General features: G+C 39.4%; 2 protein-coding genes across 2 annotated transcripts in view; both read right to left on the reverse strand.

The window, feature by feature from the left end:
- The window catches only part of scn4aa (sodium channel, voltage-gated, type IV, alpha, a), a 42,188-nt gene extending 30,100 nt beyond the window's left edge, over window positions 1-12,088 (reverse strand). Inside the window, 1 exon segment of the mRNA XM_036541743.1 lies at window positions 11,977-12,088. The gene's annotated coding sequence lies outside the window, so the exon portion shown is untranslated.
- Window positions 12,089-14,772: 2,684 nt separating this feature from the next.
- Window positions 14,773-20,914, reverse strand: ghrhr2 (growth hormone releasing hormone receptor 2). The gene is made up of 13 exons (XM_036541563.1): window positions 20,861-20,914; window positions 20,100-20,220; window positions 19,441-19,548; window positions 18,882-18,985; window positions 18,171-18,268; window positions 17,791-17,923; window positions 17,276-17,429; window positions 16,979-17,039; window positions 16,505-16,571; window positions 16,129-16,220; window positions 15,492-15,621; window positions 14,977-15,018; window positions 14,773-14,877 (listed from the first exon to the last, which is right to left on the reverse strand). The coding sequence occupies exons 1-13, from the start codon at window positions 20,912-20,914 to the stop codon at window positions 14,773-14,775; spliced, it is 1,269 nt and encodes a 422-aa protein (XP_036397456.1).
- Window positions 20,915-21,071: the final 157 nt, after the last annotated feature.

Consider the following 21,071-nt stretch of genomic DNA (forward strand, 5'->3'; position numbering starts at 1 on the left):
GTTTAAAACGAATAATGCTTAGATGATGGTAGAAGGGTCTGTACACTGGTATTAGGGTTTACAACACAGTCACACATATCACATTAATCACAAATGTAGGGTATAGTTTATATTTTTTCAACTCATGGGATCACTTAAACAGTTTGCAAAATGAATAAACCGTTTTCCTGTGAGTATGAGGTCTTAGATCATAACTTCAGCTGAGATGATATTCAGGTTCTGAAAGTGAGAAACAATACAAGACTCTGCAAGCCAACAAGTGAGCTGAAACTTAACGATAGGTGTAACATTGTAGACACATGGAACAGTTGTTGATCTGCTAGAAATAAATCTTGACTGTATTCATTGGGAGGGCAAACTGATAAACAGATTTGCATATTCTTGATGTTCATAGTTCATGAGAGGCATTTGACAGAATTTTGAACAATATTCTCTAGCATATTTGTCCATAAAGCTTCCATGTCACAAACTTGTCACTGTCTGGTTTATTAAATAATTACCAGTTGGTATCCACAGTTCCTATTTGTTGGACATCTTAAATTTGCTCTGGCAAAGTAAAGGTAAATGCAGACCACATGCTGCTATGTTTTGTGTGCATTGGCTTGGTAAATGCAGATGTGTGTGGCAGTGGGCTGTGTACCAAGCTTAGCTGGCTGCTCTCTCTCCCCCGACTGTTTCTACACTTAAGAGTAGACAGCTTGAGTCTGGAACGGGATGGTGACCCACATAAAAGTGTCAAGGTAATGCCAAAGTGACGGGTGGCGCTCAAGACGAGAGCAGGGGGGTTCAAGTTCAACGGGACACTTTCCCACAGCACCAAAGAAACTCTGGCATTACTCGTGTACATCATATTACTTATTAGCTTAGCAGACGTCCCTATCCAGGGCAACTTGCATTGCTAACATATGACATCTTACACATATTCGGTGACCTATTAAGACAACTGAGTCTGTACTGGAGCAATTCAGGTTAAGTACTTTCGACAGCATGTGTGCTTTAGGCAAGCTGTCATCTCTCTCACAACTGTTTATAATATAGAGAAAAGGAATGTTTTTGATGCTGCATGTTGCTGATTAGTCTACATACTGGTGGATATACATATTTCAATCTGTGTGCCTTTATATAATTCCAGGAAACACATTTTTTCATCTCACTCCAAAAGGTTCTGTGGTGCCATATTACTGGTGCCAAGGATCTGTTTCCTGTTGGGCAAGCCAACAGCACCTTCCTTCTGTAATTCCATGGAAAGGGTCAATTCCGGATGCCGCAGTTCAAAAACAGATGATCTCATCTGGATCAGTTGTGCTGCGATGGGGTGAATAAACTGCCAGTCCATGGAGTAGGGGAGGAGTCACCAGTCCATCTTCTTTGGATCTCTAGGTCCTTAAGAGCTTGACTTGTCTCTGAACCCAGTGCGGTTTTATGGTTCTTCACTGGATCTTTGGATGACATTCACTGAGACTGAATCAAGTGTTAATTGCCTACTGTGGGATTTGCAGTTTTATGTAATCTTCCAGTATCTTCCTGTTACATTTACACATATTTTTGTAAGTGCTCATAGACAAAGGGGGCTGTCACAAACATTTCTTGGTTGATTGATAGTTCTTGATTACATGTAAAAAGTATCAAACATAATGTTGCCCTCTCCCCAAAGCACTCTGTGCAGCCCCTAATTTTGGCCAGAAAGTAAGATAATAGTTAGCTAGTAAGATATTGGTAAAATGATAATGATTAAATTATGGCCACCATCCACTACAACATTTCTGTTAGTGGGCTGTGTTTGCCCCAGACACTATGAGCTCAGAAAGTTGAAGGTGCATGTAGCAGTCTGAGACTCCTGTGTGCTTGAGTGTCGATGCAATGGGACTTTGGGACTGAGGGTCAGATATATGACTGTGCGTATTCTGGGGTTTTTCAGGGGCCCACCGGTGAGGCTGAGCGGGTCTGGGAAAGCGGAGGGCAGGCGCGCACACACGCAGATACGATGGCCACACAGCTGCCGTGGGCAATCACACCATGGCGTCAGGTTACGGCAGCACGATGACTCCGCTCATTCCTGCTCCGTTGAGCCCCCCCCCCCCCAACTCTCCCTTCACATTGCACTGATAAACAGGCCCGTATGCCAACGTAGCTCACCAGCTACCTCTCCTCCACCCTCTATTTTACATGGCTGAAAAACCCTCCCTGCTTCCGCAGAAGCATAGCGACCCCCCCACATCGCCCCCGCCCCGGCTCCCCGCCTTTCCAGTCCCCCCTCCAACTGACATGTCGTCGTAAGTTAATCTTTCATTTTTCCTGCCAAAGATGGATGTCCACCGTTATTTTCCCACAACTATAAGGCTTCACTGTGCCATTCTGGTCGCCCATTAACCCGGCATTTCCCAGCTCTCAGGTGGTTTTCTCCTCTTATTTTAAGCAACTCCCACAGGGGCCCTCTTCCACCAGGGAGGACGGCTGAACATAAAATACATATCCTGGTGCACGCCTGTTTTTCTGTGTAATTTACGGAAGCTTTACCTGAAGGCATCCCGTCAAGGATTCTGAGCCATCCAAGTGAACAGCTAATCAGTCCTCCCCACCCTACATCTGACTAGACTGTGCTGTTTTTAATAACATTTGAGAAGACCTCACTGAATGGTCACAAAATAGTTCCATACCCCCTCTATGGCTTTTGATCAAGCTAAAGAGGGTTGGAAGCAGTGTCCTCATGTTAAGGTAAAGTAAATCATCTGCTGACTTGTTAGCATTTGTAACTGTCTTTGTGGTAACTGGACCATACTGTGTGATCTGCAACCCAGACCAAAAGTCTCAGAGAGACATGCAGAGCGAGGTATGAGATACAAGTCAAACAATACAGGCAAAACATCACACAGTTCAAAGGTCACAGCCTTGGCCCAGCAGTTTCTGAGTTTTCTGAGAGAGAAATCAAGATAAAAGGTCATTGGAATGGCACTCTTCATAAATCATGCAAGAACTCCCAGGTCTTCTTCTTGATAGTTCATGAATCTATCCCATCAATTTACAGAAAGTAGTTTAATTTAAAACCAAATCCAAACATATTGCTTTCATGTCTTATCTCCTTTCACCTCTACTCTAGCTAACAGTTATAATTTAGATAAAATTCTTAACTCTGACTATAGTCTACTGAATAGTAGCAAAAACTACACTACCATACTTACAATCTATTGTCACACACTACACTCACCTAGTAGTCCCATCCCAAAAAGGGCACTCATACATGTCTCGTTCACATCCATTCTCTACCCTTGCCCCCAAGTGGAGGAATGAGCTCCCCACAACTGTTAGAACAGCCTCATCACCAGCACGGACTCAAAACTCACATATTCAGACTATGCCTCAGTTCTCCAAACCGTGGCCCCTCCTCCTAAAACTGTAGTAAAAGCTAGTAGCTGTGAAATAGGTTGTAATTTAAGCATAGAAGACAAATCGACTGATGGCACTTCAAGCTTTTGCAGCAGCAAAGTAGAACACTTATGACAAAGGAAATCAGTTGGCAGATGCAAAGTAGCTTTAAAATGTGTTTGTGTGATGATGGGTCCTGTTCCACAGAGAGTATCACCATTTTGTAAAGCCATCTATGCAAAAGACCCATTTTGTTTGAGAGGATAAACATTAGGAATACAGCTGAGCATAAGAAAGCCTCAAATGATAAGATTATTCCAGCCTATGACAAACAAAAACCTGAAAATAGAAATAAAATAAATAAAAAATAAAAACAAAATGCATTCTGTAATCTGTGTAATATTCTGTTTCACAGATAACATAGATAACACAGATAAGAATAATGAATGCCTGGTTTTCAGCTCTGCAAAAGTTGTTGGTTTATGTAATGTGGTCACACACAAATCTATGCATAAGGGGGTACATAAAATAATGGACACACCAAAGAATATTTGATTGTTTATAAATAATAAGGAGTTGGGCTACCCTTTGCCTTCAGAGCAGCTTCAGTCCTTCTTGGAGTTACCAGTTTTGAACTGCTTCTACTAGGATACTGTGGGCCATTTGTCAAGAAGAAAAACCTCTAGTTCTTTGGTAGATGAAGGAGGTGGAAATTTACTCGACACTCTGCCTTCCAGAGCCTCCCTTAAAAGTTCAATAATGTTTGGATCTGAATGTCTGGGGAGACATAGAAGGTGTTTGATTTCATCCTGGTGTTCATTAAATCACTACTGAATTTGTTCAGCACTGTGTATGGGGGCTTTATTGCCTTGGAATACAGGAAAATCTTGAGGAAACAATGTCTGCACCATAGGGTGCACATGGTTGCCTACAGTGGGTTGGTATTCATACCACATCTGAGTGACGCCAAGATTTACAGGTCTTGGGACAGGCACAGTGCATTGAAGGATTCCTTTGGCTTTCTCTAAAGAAAATATACATAAACACATAAACCTGTGCAGATAAAGGAAGAAGTATAAAAAATGAATCATAAAAACATATTACTTTCTTCCACTGCTCGGAAGTCCAGGTTTTATGCTCATTACACTAGGTTATGCACTACTAGTTTTTGTTGAGACTGAGTCATGGAGGTGCAAATTCAGTTCTCTGGTAGTTTTTGAGAGTGTTGTTTTGAGGGTTTTAGCAACTATCCTGTTTAGAGTCTGTCTGTGCCTGTCAACTTGTGACCACTGTCCCTCTTTCCTTTTTTTCTTTGACATACGCTGTCATGTTTTTTGCCCTCTCTGTACCTGATTGACTTGTAGTCTCGGCACCGCTATTTGACCTCTTTCAATATCTCTTGGATCACATTGCTTTAGAGGCCCACCAATTAACGTGTTGATTTTAAAATGCCCTCTTTATCAGAAACATATTTGTAATTAGCACTGACATTAATATGAAACACATATTTTTAATTGATTTAGTCACCTCAAAATACAAGTACAGTCATGTGCTGCTTAACGTCCACGATACATTCTGTGAAATAGGACGTTATGTGATTTGGACGTTGCGTGAACACCATAATATACTTAGCAAACCTATATGGAGTAGGCTACTGTAGCCAAGATACTGTAAACATACAGTACCGTACTGTATTTCAACTAATGTATCTGGTAAAGTACACTGTAATATATGGGGTAAGTTGGTTAATACTGTACAATACTAAACATAATACACATTAATACACTGTACCATTATCAGAGGTGGACACCCCGGCTTCAGAAAGTAAAAGTCCTGCCACGTATTTGTTCCACCCATGCACTAAACAAGGTGATTTCACTAACTAGCTTCTCTACCTGGCTGAAGAGTTGTGCTAGTTAAATTCAGCTGGTGTAGTGTATGGGTGGAACAAATACGTGGCAGGAGTTTTACTTTCTGAAGCCGGGGTGTCCACCTCTGACCATTATACCCCTGGCAGTGCAATCGTTTTATTTCCATGAGGCATGAGATACACGTGTTACGTGCGGGAAGCGCTGCCTTCACTACGTCTGGTTACGTCTGCTACGTCTCGTTCTGTGATCAGGATTTTTAAACTTTATTATAACCTTATGGGACTACGGACGTATATGCGAATGGATGTTGTCCGAATGGACGTTAAGCGGCGCATGACTGTATACAAGTCAATGATTGGCCAGTATGTATACAAGTACAATTATTTTGTCTACCTCATATATATATGTGTGTGTAGTACCCATCAGAAATTTGAACACACTTAAATCTCACACTTAATCTTCCACTATTTAGAATAATAGTAAAGACATCAAAACTATGATATAACGCAAATAGAATTATGCAGTGACCAAAAAAGTGTTATAAACAAATCTTACATTTTTAGGTTTTTCAAAATACCCAAAAATATTTTTTAAAATTAAAAATTAGTTTGGAAAGAAATTCATACATTTCAGTTAAACATAATTAAGATCAAAATGTCTTCCCACAAATGGGGAAATCCATAAAATACTATAATAATCCACCGAGTTTGCTCCCAGTACACAAATAAAAATACATTTAATGTAATGTAATAATGCAATAAACAAGTGATCAATATTTATATTTTCATAGTAATTCAATATAGGTATATTTTAACAAAGTCTCTCAAAATGTAAACAAAGTTCCATTTTTAACAAATATGATCTATTTATTAATGATTAAAAATGTTGTATTTGATGTAATTCAAAATAGTGCAAATCCTCTGGCTTTTTAAAAGTTATGTGTTTACATGATCAAAAGTCACATTGATTATTTTTGTCAGTTTGCCTTTTAAATATGTATTTTTTAAATTAGTAGTGCCTGAAGCATAGATGAAATGCAAATCAAATTCAGTAAGTAGTAATGGGTAAATAGGGTTACATATGATACCTATGATATTGTCTCTTCGTCTTACCCTCTTTTCTAAAATCAAACATCAAAAAGACCTTATGTACCTGTATTGCAAATCAAGGCGTACTGTAAATGTGTGATATGTAAAATAAATGTAAGAGCGGACTATAAGCATTGGCACTGTGCTCCATAGACCGGGAACACACAGTGGAGTCTGAAATATTATATTTCTTACAGGTCCATGCTGGATACAATTTTAGCAGCTATTACATATTCGTACATGGATCAAAAGACAGAATTATTCAATCCTATAATATATACTTTAAGTGGTATTTGTGCCTTTATCAGCACCATATGAGTTTTTATGCACATTGTGTGCTGCACAGATCCATACATCATGTGTCAGGCCAGGCGACAAGACCATTCCGACATGGGAAATTCCGAGGGAGGATATAGGAGGGATAATATAGAGCCACAATGTCACACTAGCTTGTCATGGAATGTGAGCACCGGTATTCCTATCCGGAAACAAACTTGCGCAGCTTTAGGTTTTTGGCACAAGCAGAGAAGATGAGGAGAGATCGAAAGAGGCCACCATACACATAAAGACGTAAAACAGCAGACTGGAGTGCAACAAGGCGGACATTTTTGAGAAAAATGAGAGAGAAGTGAGAAGTGTAAAAATGCACTGAGATCAACTGAGAGGACACAGTGGATGTAAGGCAAATGGATATCTAAGATCCTGAGACATAACATAAATGCCAGCAAAACATTTTTTTTTCATCCACTGAAGTCAGTATGTAAACCAAAATGAAAATGACAGTAGTGTTTTAGTGTAGTCATTTGGATGTATAGTACAGTGAACTGATAAAACATGGTATCCCCACACTGCACAATACTATCATCAAGCCTCACACAACTGTAACAGTGATCAGCAGTTCATGTTTTGCAATATAGCAATAAAAGCACATCTTTTCCAACATGATTCTTTATCTCCTCAAACTACCAAATAAATTTTCATCACTCAATGAACTATATCATGAAAATTTTTTAAACTTTTGTAGGATATCAGATGGGATATACCTTTATGCTATCTGGGCTGTAACTGGTTCTATACAACCACTGACATAGAAGGGCTGACAAACCCTTCATATTATATTTTGACTGATGCACATGAAATTAACTAAACAAACCCAGCAAGCAATGTCAGAAGCATGTACCCACACATACTTCTTCTAATCCATTTATTTAAATTATATTTTAAGTATTGTGTAAAATCGCTATTAAGCTTTTAGGATATAGCGTACTGAGTTTACATATAATTTTGGCCCCATGCTCACTCCTCAAACAAGACCTGCACTGCACACAATGCACACATTGATTAGACATGTGAGCCAACATCAACTACCTAGGAGTGTCTCTTCTGGAAAGGATTTCCACATGCTGAAGGCCAAGCTGTGGAAACCAGAGCTTTCAACTGACTTGCCCATACTTCTCCCATACTCCATACTGAACTGACATACAGTATGTACCCATCATCACTTTATTGCATGGCCATTCCCTGTGCTCCAGAAAGATTACTAAAATAGGACATATAGATGATGTAGGTTACCCTACATCCTGACAAACATCCTACAAAGAAACTGCAACATACAAATGCAACCTAAATCGAACTGAATAAATTCCACTGAACACCTTTCACAAGACTGTCAGTTGCTAAACATTCAAAAAGTAAGAGTACATGCAATGTACCAGCACCCTTGTCCTATTCTACAACAAGCACTGTAACAGAAGGCAAATTAAAACATTCATTTCCTGCATATCTGATCCACTAAGTTACTGAACACTTTTTCAAATGTGATATTAATAAACGTGACAGTAAAATACAATATAAAGAGTCATGACAATTAAAAAAAACAAAGCCTATTGATAGCCATCTTTTTCTTGTTGGCTTAGATAGCTCCAAAGGCCCCTCACTGTCATTTCAAAGTGAAGTTTGTACAGAACTCATTTCATTAACAGTGACTGGCAGTATCCTCGGCAGCCATTTTATACCAGAGGATCCCATGCTGAAATTACAGAAGAAAGGCACTTTGAGAAGACGCTGTTCAGACCTCTTATCCATCCAATTACAGTGGTGACCTCACAGACAATCAACATGCACATATAATAGTAAAGCCATGCCTTGGTTCCTTTATATCTTTCCTAAGGACAGCCTATTTTTTCTTAACTGATTTTGCCAGACTGTTTTACACACAACATAATAATATTCATCCAATTCAATAATAACCTTTTAATAGAAACATAATGGATTTTGTGAAATGTTGCAACTATCATCATAATCTTCATTTTACCTTTTTACCGGCATAGGAAGTAACTAGAAAACAAAACAAACAACAACAAAAACAGCATTTCATTTTATTAACTCATTAATCAACATCTACAAGATGTCATCTGAGATTTTTCAGATCAACATCTGATTAATTAAGAAACACCAATATGCCATCAACCATGATTACAATCAGTGTGAAATCTGATTTAATTCAAAGTACAGCTATCCCTAACATCACAAATAATGAAAAACTCTTGTTTCCTTACAAGGTAAGACTCCTAAAGGCCAAGCTTTGCAAAATAGCTTTGAAAAAGCTTTGCAAAATAAGTACCACAAGTTATTGGTGAACACATAATTTAATAACATCATTACACAGAGTAAACTTTAACAGCCTGAACGTGTGACAACTTCAACAGTAAAACAGAGGTGAGGTTAACAGCTCAATTCCCTCTTAAAGCTCAGTTTTGAAAAATCAAATAATTCTTTGTTTCCAAGGTGTTCCTCAAGGACAGTTCAACGGTTTACTGTGCTCGGAATTATTTTCCACTGTGAATTCATGACTTTGCTTATTGGTTGCTTTGAAATAATTTAATTTATTGAAGTCAGCAAACATTGTAAATCTTTACCTGCAACGTACTTTTTTCATTAGGGATATGACTAGCGATCTACAGACAGTTGATGCACATAGCTGCCTCTGCACTGACAGGGCTTGTTGTATCCAACAGATCAGGTCACAGCCACACCTCTTTTCCACTGGGGTGTTCCCAGAGCAAACTCTGTACACTTAAAAACTGGATTGTATATTCACTGAAATTAAGGCTAAAATATTTTGTCTTTTATGAAAATATCTTAAAATATTTTCTTTCAAAGTGATATGTGTACATACACTGTGTTATAATGTTTGTTTTATTAGACTTGGAATACCAATAGACAGGTAATTGGTAGAGGGGAGACATAAAAAGCATAAGGACTCACCATGGAAAACTACAATTTTATTGTTGGGAGTTTGTGACTGCATACAAAACCATGGCAACAGAACTGACAGAAATAAAGAATCAGCATACTGACACTGAATGTACTACCTTTACAATTACCTTGGGTTCAACTTATTTCACCTTTTGCCCACTGAGTGAAGGGTAGGCAGAGCAATCACATGCCTTCCCTGAGTGAAAGAAACCCAAAACCAACACCTTCTGCGTCCAAGTGCATGTGATGCCCTGATACTCACAGACTGAACAGCCTTGCACACACACACACACACACCATAAACCGGCAACACCCAACACACCATGGCATGTAATCCCTACTGCATGTTGGGATTAGATATCTGTTCTTTCCAGCCACTACAGTACGTGGTGAAAGTGTGGCGTGAAACCCACTGCAAAGCAATTTGCACCCCCTTACACACCCTTTCACAGGCTTTGTAGACCACAGGTTAGAGATCAGTAAACAGCCATGTACCCTTCAGACTAATGTCCAACGGAGGACACGCCCATAACACAGCCTAATAATACAGCACAGGTGTGGTCTCACAAGATCCTATGTCTAACATGCTACAAAGTAAAAGGGATGAAAGCTTGCATGGAAAAATCCAGGAGCAGAGTCTTTCTGTATCTTTGAACTACATGACATTGTTACGGTGGTCACTTTTTAAAACCATTCTGTCAAGTCACTAATGGTGCAGAAATGGTCTTTTTGGAAGAAAACAGAAACAAAGTACAGATACATAGCAAAATGGCACTATCGGCATGTAGAAATGGGACCTATCTTGACTAGTACTTTGTATGAGGAGGAGGCCATAACCTGATCTTTGCGTCAAATGAGAGCCCAGGAGGCAGTGGGGCCTCGGGCGTCCCCATCACCCTGTAGCTCTGATTTGCTGGGATTAGTGGAGGGGGGGCAGCATACAACTAGACGCAGGCAGCATCCTTGGACACCGAAATGAAGCCATGAGCTATAAATAAGGCAGCCTCCAAGGAGGGTCAGGTGAAAAAGTGGCTGAGTGGGGGGAAGCAGGTGCAAGCGTCCACCCCTTGATGAGGCGTGAGCCTTCCGTGTCTTGCAAGTACACGGCAGACCACCTCTGTCTCGTTCACTGTCATACCCAGATAGTGCACATCTGGAGTCTCTCCCTCTCGCTCACAGACACCAACAAAAGGTCACACGCTCACGAACACAGCATCACGTGCACTTCCCATACTTTTCAGTATTATTATTAAGAACTCAAAGAGCAAAGCTAAAGGTTTTTGTCAGGACTTCATCAAGATGATAACAAGGAAAGATCTGAAATCCATCCTCTGCAGCACTGTGGAATGAAATTATAAGGCTGGTCATTCCATTCTAATCAACAAGTTTGTTGGCACACAACCCAACTTATCCAGATAGGGCAAGTGAGGAGAATATGATAGTAAGAACGACACTTAGAAAGAAACAACACTTGAAATTTTTGGCAGGATTAATAATATGTAAGTGAGATGCTTGCAGCAACAGCTTCACATGCTAAATTACACTTACATATAATACATTCAATAAATCAAAGGAGTTTTTAAGTTAAATATCCTTGATAATGTGTAATTTGTGTAATCATACTTCACAGTTGATACTCAAGAGTTTTAGTAGCATAGAATTGTTACCAATATAGAATATGATTGCCCAACATTATACCATATTTATTACAGCATGAACAGAGATATATTACAGGTAAAATGTATTTTACTGTTAGTTTATACGATAATGCCTGTGACATCTCTAACAAGAGATGTCACAAGTATTATCAGGCGCCCTGAGAGTAATGAGTCAAATAGTGACAAACTTCATGCAGTCCTGCTCTGTCTTATTTAACAGAACTGGTTCTGCTTACCAGCCCATTCATGTATGTGCTTTGTGGCATATTACTTGAACCAATAACTTCCAGTGATAACACTGCAAAGGTATGAAGATGAAAATAATCTATACACTATTCTATCAGTATGATACTACCATATTGTTTGCATACAGTATATGAGCGAATAATTTAATCTGACATTTGAATTACAGGTGTACTCAATCAAAAAGATTTTACTCAAACACTAACAGGTGTATCTGGGCCACAATTACGTTTGCACAGATGAATACGCACTAGAGTTGCAAGAAGACAACCACAGCAATCATCCTCGAAATAAACTGGATTATAAATAGTTTATGAACTTGTCATTTTTGCCGAAATTTATAAAGAATGCAACAGGATTAAATGAGTTCAAACCCCTCATGACCAAGAGACCTCTCTGACTTCCAAAGTTCATGCACACTTCACAGAAGACAACCTAAGCCAAACGACCACCGCACCGCAAAAAAAAAAGATTATAGAAAAGTGAATCTTTTACCTTTCACTGTAAAAATGTAAATGTATATTTCCACAGAATCCAAGAAATACCCCGTTAGATAAGTCTTCGTTCAAGCCTTTTGCCGAGACGTTTATTTTCCCCCTCTCCTTGCCAGTTCACGCTCCAAGACAGCTGTTGCTGACGCAAGGGTGTCTTGAATGAAACCTGAGCGTTGCTTCAGGTAGGATCATCACTTCTTCGAAACTTTTTGACACTTAGACTACGACTCGGTTATCGCTGTGAGGATGACTGTTTCTCTACATGAAAACTTTATCAGGCGTACATGTATGACAACAATTCGGTGATTTTTGGGTTTAATGACAAATGTAGCGTTTCGACAGCAATATAGAAAAGACGACGAAAATCAATTGTTACTTCTTTATGAAGACCTATAGACGTTATTCTTGACTTAATAGTCCGGAGGTGATGAACAAGTGTGAAAGATGGGGGGAGCGAGTGTGAAAGGTGGGGAAAGCGAATTATGTTTATATCCTAATTATGTTTTCCGAATATTATTGTTGTCCTTCCTTGCTGTCTAGATGCCGGTTTGTACACCCATTTATATTCATTGCTTTGTGTGTACAGTGTGTTGTGTCTGTATATGAAGGCATGATCAACTGAACGTGTGACGTACATCTTTTTTTCAGTCAAGCACGTTTTGTATTTTGGCGCTCTCCGAGCAGGCGTTGGTCTGGCAAGCTTTCTGCTTTTCTTTATAGGCGTCTGCTGCTTCAGCATTAATAGTAATCCATTGCAAGTGAGACAGAAGCTGTACATATTTTTACAGCGCCGCCCCCAGTCTGGGTAAGCGCTTAATCAGTAGTCCATGGGGGGCTGAGGGCACTTGAGCCTGCACGGAAGAAGGCTCCTTGACAGCTTGTTGCAACTACAAACAAGTATCTGTCGAGGCAGCGTTTGGGTCAGCATTTTTAGCTACAGAGCTTTCTCAATGACGTGTAAACGCGATTGACCGTGTACAGCACAGTGAAGGGGACAAAGGTATGCGTGGTATACAGGAAGAATCCCATCAATTGAAATGCGGTATTTGGTTTCTAGGGTGCGTGCTATTTTATGCGATCCAATGAAAATGACACCTGCTAATAGACTTTACAGATGAATGTGTTCAGGTGCTCCTGAAAAAAATGACGTACTTTCCATTTTTCTGTCCTACACTCAAAATGTCCATGTTGGAAATAGATGTTTGCAGTAAAAACTAGTGTCCATCTTAACAGTTCTCAAGTAATTTGAAAACTTTTGTACAGTTTAGTTAATATCACAACTTCAGAAGTCGACTTTTGGACACACAAATCAGTGAATATGTATGTAAACAGTGAACAATATTTACTTGCTCTGTCCCATATGACTAAAACCTTTCCTCACGGATGCTTGCAGTGAGGGGAGCCACTTCGGTGATATCTGGCTGAAGAAACTGCTGTCAAAAACCGCATGCTTAATGATTTTAGTTGGTCAGACCCATTGACGTATCAATATATTCTGGGCTATGGATACAAAACATTAATGACATGACAGGGTGAAAAAAGTAAATACAACCAATCTATACCAAAATAACTGATCCTGTGTATTTACAGACACTTCTTTTTGTTGCTTGAGAGGGACCTTAAGCACTTTAGGGCAGTGCTTAATTTGGCAGACCGAGGGTCTCTCTCTCTCTTTCTCTCTCTCCCTCTCCCTCTCTCTCTCTCTCTCTCTCTCTCTCTCTCTGGTCATAAACGGAGAGTGAGACTCTTGCGCACTCCTCTCAGCCCATGTTGATCTAGAGAAAGCAGCTGAGGAGAAATTTAATCCTGGGCCTGATCGCTCCCTCTGATAATGTTGCCATATTCTAACATAATGAGCTGCCTTTTCTTGGAAGAGATGAGCAGCTCTTGCTTGGTCACTTGCTGACTCCCCCTCTCTCTTACACAAAGCTGGCTCTTAGCAGCCGGCAGTGACACGTTAAATTAAGAAACAAGCCTGACAAGGAGCATAAAACATTACAGTGGGTGGCATACCTCCTTGCTCTGCCACAAACGACTGAACATAATTTGAATCCATCTGATTTTGTGTTTAGTGAATTTAAATGAATAACCCTTTGCCCTTCACCCTTGAGCAAGTGCTACTTCTTTGTTTCTTTGTTTATTCTAAAACCTTTTTCTTTCATTTTATCATCCACTAGGCTCATAATTTAGTATAAGAAAAAAAACTGATTGCTGAATTTTTTCAAAGTGCAACTAATGCAGGATACAGTAGAATTTGTTGCTTTTCCATTCGTTATGAGGACATTTGTTCAAAGTGCAAGTATCTAACTACCACCATCTGCTGGCAATATTCAGTAGTGATCAAGGTTTACTTCATTATGTTGGAGTAGACATTATACATTGTATAAATTTGGAAATGTTTAATTGGATGAACAGTGATGAGTAAAATCTCTGCAAGACAGCACTTTTACAGTAAGGTTTTCATTAATATGTGCATTATCATGCATTAAACTAAGTATATGTCAGTGCTACCTTTACTATGCCCCCAGGATTGAAAAAAATTGTGAATATTAAACATAACTGGACAATGGATAATTTCACACTAGTGTGTTCTTATGTGTCTTAGCCACCTAATAACTAATGTGATTTTACAAATGTGAATTAACACTCTCGGAACAAAACAGAAGTAGGTCAAAACACAGGCTGCAATGTGGGTTAAAAAATCATGCAAATTACTTTCACTGCTTTAACCTAATGCAAGTTAAATATTTTGATCCAGTAAAAATATGGTGCAGACTGAGCCCCCTTCACGCTGGGTTTAGGCTGTGTAATCCTGTGTCACCAGATCGAAAGCGTTGCCCTCCCTTGTATCTCCACTGTGTAAGTGGCATCTCCTCATTTGCTTTAGAACTTCGTTCTGCACCTGAAAAACAGATGACAAATTATGCAAGCTACTTAGATATATGGCAGATCACAAACTGACCAGTTTGGTGTACACAATCTGATTTAATGCATGTCTTACCTCTCCATTTAAGAAGCAGTATAGTAATGCCACAATAAACCCCTGCAATAAATACAGCATTTATTAACAATGCTTATCATATATTGATGTTGTTCAGAATTCATCTAATTAAACAGTCTACATGTTGCAAAGTACTGTGCAGCAAATCGCAGTGGACAGTGGTGCATAACTGAGAAGTTATTTTAACATCTGAATATTTGAACATCATAATGTCTTGCAAATATTGTATCAAGTGTCCATGCTTACAATGTTTTCCACATACAGTACAGTAGCTGCTGATGGTGGAACTATAGTGGCAGATGGAGTGATAGGAAGAACAGAACACATGCACAATGCACATGGATGATGAAAAGGCCTGAACATGTGTTAAAAATCATGACTGGCCAGACGGGTCGGCTTTTGAAGGCTATTATGATGAGCAAGCATGATGGTGCCAATGGTCTCAGGGCTCTGGCCCAGGAGTTGTCAGGGAGGTGTGGCAAAGGGCAGAAGGTGGCCAGGGTGTACTTCCACACCTGGAAGGATCCCAGGACCAGCTCAAAGCAGAGCCTTGGCTCCAACCCCACATGCTCTGGGAAGAGTGCAAACACCGTGTAATGCACCCCAAACAGGGGTATCAACAGCAGGGTGGATTTCGCAAGCCTGCTGCATGGAGGTCAGTCCAAACAAACAATTGGGAACACAAATGGGGACAGGTATTAGTTTCTGCAGGACACTTGTTTATAGACAGCCATGGTCCAACATAGCCTTTTATAGTGTATCTCAGGCCCTTGATGTCAAAATATCTACTATTAAAATCACCATTAAAATTGATCAGATAAATTAAATTGGATTCAGAAATTAATTTAAAATTTTCTTAACTAACCAATAAATAAGTAACAGAGCAAAATGTTTTTGGAGAACGTTCTGTGTCAAACTACTGTATATAGTGTTTTTAAATATTACACTATGGTTAAAATAAATTTTAAATTATGCATTTTAGGAGATGATCCAAGCCTTGTTTTACTTGTTTTTTTTTGTAACTGACTTTAATCTTGACATGCAGGTAGTCATAATACTGTCTTAGTTTCTCTAGTTTCATTCAAAAATAGCATTTGTACTCTAAGATGTGGACAGTTGCCTATTAATGTGCTATAAATGAGTGACACTCACCTGTAGTGTGGCCGTTCACTTCCCTCTACGTCTGGCATCTTCATTTTCTGAAAGATGATCCTGATGATGTTCACAAACACCAAAAAGTTCACCTGGACACCATATAACATCAGGTATTAGTGCTCTGTCTGTTGATGTAAGTCTGTAAAAAGATTTCTTTCATATTCGTGTGTATACTGAGAGATGGCTTCACATGCAAGTTCTGTCTTGATGCATGTTATACTGAAACTCCCTTTTCTCTCAAACAATGAATCCGCAGCACTGAATTCAACAGGGCTAGGTGAAGTAGGTCTGGTGGTAAGGATGGTAAATCAGTATGGCATAGTTTTATGGGGAGGTGCTGTGTAAGAAAGTGCTTTGTAAGTGCTGATCATACAAATACAGAAAACAGGATTGGTGTCTTGATGATCCACCAGAGGGCGCTGTCTAGGTCATCCCAGCACCTGCCAGGAATGAAGGGGCCACTGTGACAATTATTGTCATTCAGATTATGATTCAGGCCAAGAATATCTTTTTTCCCCCCTTTTTAAAAAAAAAAAAAAAATATTACCAGCAGCAAATGTCTTTATGCAAGGTGACATACAATATCACTCTATAATCATTTAAATCATTATGTGCATTCTACATTCTGTAACTTCTATAATCATATACATTATCGAACAAATAAGACAGTATCAATTCAAATAGGAAGTGCTTTTGAAACATCAATAAATATACCACCTGTAAAAATGGACATGTAATAAAGAAATGTAACACACTTCTCATACATTACAATACTTTTTGACTACAGTAACTATATAACTATACTTTTTATCTTTCTCTTTTTCTGTCTCCTGGAAGAAATACTCACCCTTTGTTGTCATACTGACTCTTAAACAGTGCCCATATGACAATGGTTAAAGTAGGAGACCCTAAAACACAGACATTTCACAAGGTAATATTTAATGTTATCTTGAAGGACTTATTGTGAAAATACAATAACTATGTTTACCCAAGAACACTTTCTTTTCAATCCCTTGTCCAAACAGCAGTTTGTCTCCAATAACGATTGCAGCTGTTAAACATATAACGATTCATTTGGTACACATTATCTCCACATATTGCCTGTCAGAGTCTCTGAGCAATCCAGCTGTGACGCAGCCCTTACCCCAGCCAATGAGGGTGTACCACCAGAAGATCCTCCTCTCTTGGGTGAAGGTAAAAACAAGCAGGGTGTGCAGGTACAGTCCTTCTACCAGCAGCCAGAAGAAGTTGGCCATGACGCAGTACTGGAAGAGGGCCACTGCCGCCTTGCAGCCAGCCTGGTGTGGGGGGGGGGGGGGGGTGTGGAGGGGTCACGCTGGGTTGGTTAGCATGATTCTCACTGGTCAGAGAAACTCAACCCAACCCTCTAAACTGATGAACTTCATTGATCCATTTTTACTGAGAGATATTTGAATGTGTAAGAGGGAATTCTAATTAGCATTTCTGGAATATGTTCCACCCACAAGTACAAATATTCTATATGGCTCTGTAAATGATAAATGTGTACCCACCTTTAGCATGTAATGGTACATTTATACAGCCTGAGTCTGCATAGCATGGAGGTAGTACAAACACTGTCCTACAGAGGAGCCTGTATTCTAGCATACATCCCCAGACATTTCCATGAGCAGCACCTACAGTGGACACGGTGCAGTGGTCTGTGCTCTCGTCTGCAAACAGCACAGCGTCCTTCACAAACACCGCCACTCCACGCAAGATGAAGGAGGAGAACAAGTTCAAATGGATGTAGGTCCGTGTGCAAAGCAGCTTCCTGAAGGAATAACACAAAAACCCTAAGTGATGCAGAAGGAGCAAAGACAACTCCAATTAATGCAGAGGAAATAGTTTCACAAAATGTTGCAACTTAGCTGCCTTGTCGCTCAGTTTTGTCATGTTAATTCAGACAAGATCGCAACACAACACACATTGCAATACAATCAACAGATAATACAATATGTGCAAAGATGCATACATTAGCAAAGAGAACGGTCCGCATAATTGAAATGACATTAATTTACCTGAAGGTGCAGAACACCACAATGGCAGAGATGAGGGAGGCTAATGACATTCCGTATCCAATGGTATAAATTAGCTTCACTGCAGCAAAGTATTTTTGCTTAAAACAGAAGAAGTAATTTCAAATTAATGTAGCCTGGGGAAAGTCACACAGGACAACAAATACTCCCTATAGCGGATCTTTATTCTGTAAAGGAATTTAGATTTCAGATATCAATGCCAGTAAAGATGAATCAAACAAGAATTAGCCTAGTGCCATTGCAGAGCAGATACAATGCTCATTGGACAGAGAAAAAGATACCAATCCTGCAATACAGTATAAAATACAGTAGAATACAATCATGTCAGTTCACATGCCTAAATATAATGGTAATGTAATGTGCTATGGCGGTGGGCCGTCCTGTGAAACACTGATCAGGTGCAGCTCACACTGAGCTCAGAGTTTTCTGTTAACAGGCCAGTAATCTATTTCTGGGCTAACTCCCAAGAACAGAATTTACAAACGGAACCACAGCCACCTGGCTACATTAAAACAGTCTATGATATTTTGTACAAAACATAGAATTATAAATCTGAGTCAATATTCAATGAAAGCTTTGAATTTGCATGATAAAATAATTATAAACTAAATATATACATAAATAAACAAAACCCAAACACTTCAAAGCAATAAACAGCAAGATATGTTCAATTATAATTCATCAATTTTCTACCTTGTCTCCAGTGTCTTCACCATTGTCCTCAATAAGACAAGCCTTGTAGTATGGCAAACTGGGTAGACTCCAGCCATGAATGGTACAGTTTCGGGTGATTGGAGCTGGAGAAGTAAACCATATTAGGCTGAACATTTCAACATCTATTGCATATAGGGTTCAAAACATTCAATAAAAGCTTACTTTTTAACATTAAACAGATGGGATAAACACTAGTTCAGCAATGTCCCAATTTATTGTACACAAAATGACCATTTATTTAGTGGGACAAAAGGAAAAACAGGTATTACCCCAGTATCCTGTTTTAAGGTAAATTTTTAATTCATTGTGAAACTTCTGTAAGGAATTGGCTCAAAAGAAAATCATTTTGATTACACTGGGACACTTAGTTAAAATATGGCTATTTGAAAGTCATTTCACAGTTTTAGGTTAAGTATATAGCAAACAGTTGTCATTTAAAATTTGGAGGAATGCAAATCTTGTTTACTATTATCATAAATATTCCTTATTTTCTGAAAGCAAACAAAAATCGTGGAAGTACCTCTGATGCAGTGCATACCTGGGAGAGCGGCATGATTTTTGAGTGGCTGGGGACAGGACACAGACACCTCTTCCCCGATAGTGGCTGCAGGCCAGCAGTTTACACCATCCCACTCAATGCTGCATCCTGGGAGACATAGTCATGCTGCTCAGGATTGCACTGTTTAATGTGTGAGCATCACTGAATGTACTGCAAGTCCCAATACAGGCCTCAGGGATTTACGCCTTAAAGCTATCATGCTGGAATGCTAGAGTGTTTAGGAGAGCACAGCATGTGCATAAGTGCACCGTGGAATGTGCAATCAAGTACTGGATTCACGATGAGGGACCAGTGTGCTCCCCTGTGTGAGAGACCTGGGCCTCCTGTGCAGTGAGCCAGTCCTGTCTCTTGTCTGAATGTTGTGCTGCATGGTTGTGAAGGTTATGGGTTTGACCTTGGCTCTGGCCACACTGTTAACACATGCACAGAGAAATAAGGTGGCAGGAAATGACTTGCTGTGAAGACGCAATGGAACCACACTGTGCAACAAACTAATATGTAATAATAACATCTAATCTCAAATATACTGCTCATATTGCAGATCAATCGACGATTTGTTTTCGCCAATAAAACCAAATATCTCGCAAGTGGCTTGGCAACAGCAAAGCACTTTGAGTCTGCAGTTAGAAAGGACCCACCGGCAGTGTTGTTGACCATAAGCAGAGATGGTCGTTGGATTAGTGACATTCTGTGAAGGCATTCGGCTTCCTTCTCTTGGAGGAGAAACACTATAGAGCATTCTGGATGGCTGGTTGTTACCTGTGAGACACACAAAGACCCATGAGCACAGACATGCACAAGCACACACACTCACACACATGCACACACACACGCAAGCAAGTCAAATGGTCACAAGTCTTTATGTGGATTGCACTGGAATCGTATCATATGTTTTGAAGACCTAAATTTGAAAATGGCAAAACACCATCTACATAATATACAAGAAAAAAAAAACATTAAGCATTTTTTACATTTAGACCTCTATTTACAATAAATATTCACTTGTTTAAATGTTTGAGCTGCAAAATACATATGTTACATATAAACAATCAATATAAGCATATTAATGGCTACCAAAGAAACACACAAAGGATCAGCATAATCGATAACACAAATGAGTCATGCAATTACAGTGAAATGTGTCAAAGAACTTACCACATTTAATGTGTTTATAAGTATCCAACAGACAATAATGTAACTGATTTCCAAACACTGCATCCTCATGTCAAATGAAAAATTACAGTTTAAGGGAGAGATACTCCACACAATGCAGCCCTTGCATTCTGGTTGTAATGTTCCTCTGCTCACAATCCAAAAGGTGCTTTCTCATTCCGTTAAACTGATGGCAACATCCCCAAAGGTATAGGCAATTTCTTCAGTGACACAGGCTGCTTCTCACCGAGAGCAGACGCTCAAACTCCCTCTTTAATGGCTTGACGATAACGATCAGCATGATAAAAAGGAGGGAGCTTGGAATACCTGGCATTTAAAGTTGTGATTTTTCGTATTTAGTCCATGTCACATACAATATTTTTTCATATCATTTCCCATATCACGCATGAAATAATGTGCACCAGAGGGGGCCTCCTATAGACAAAGGGGCTGATTTT

Source organism: Megalops cyprinoides, chromosome 1 (assembly GCF_013368585.1).
Source record: "Megalops cyprinoides isolate fMegCyp1 chromosome 1, fMegCyp1.pri, whole genome shotgun sequence".
Lineage (NCBI taxonomy): Eukaryota > Metazoa > Chordata > Actinopteri > Elopiformes > Megalopidae > Megalops > Megalops cyprinoides.

Bases quoted from the DNA above. Each gene is read 5' to 3' on its own strand.
- ghrhr2 (XM_036541563.1), bottom strand. From the start codon at position 20,914: ATGCTGATCGTTATCGTCAAGCCATTAAAGAGGGAGTTTGAGCGTCTG. The intron at 16,221-16,504 runs GTATGATCAGCA...TATGGTGTCCAG, and splicing joins CAATCCTGTTTTCTGTATTT to GTGAACTTTTTGGTGTTTGT. The intron at 15,019-15,491 runs GTGTGGAAGTAC...TATTTATTGCAG, and splicing joins TGGTCCTGGGATCCTTCCAG to GGGTTTATTGTGGCATTACT.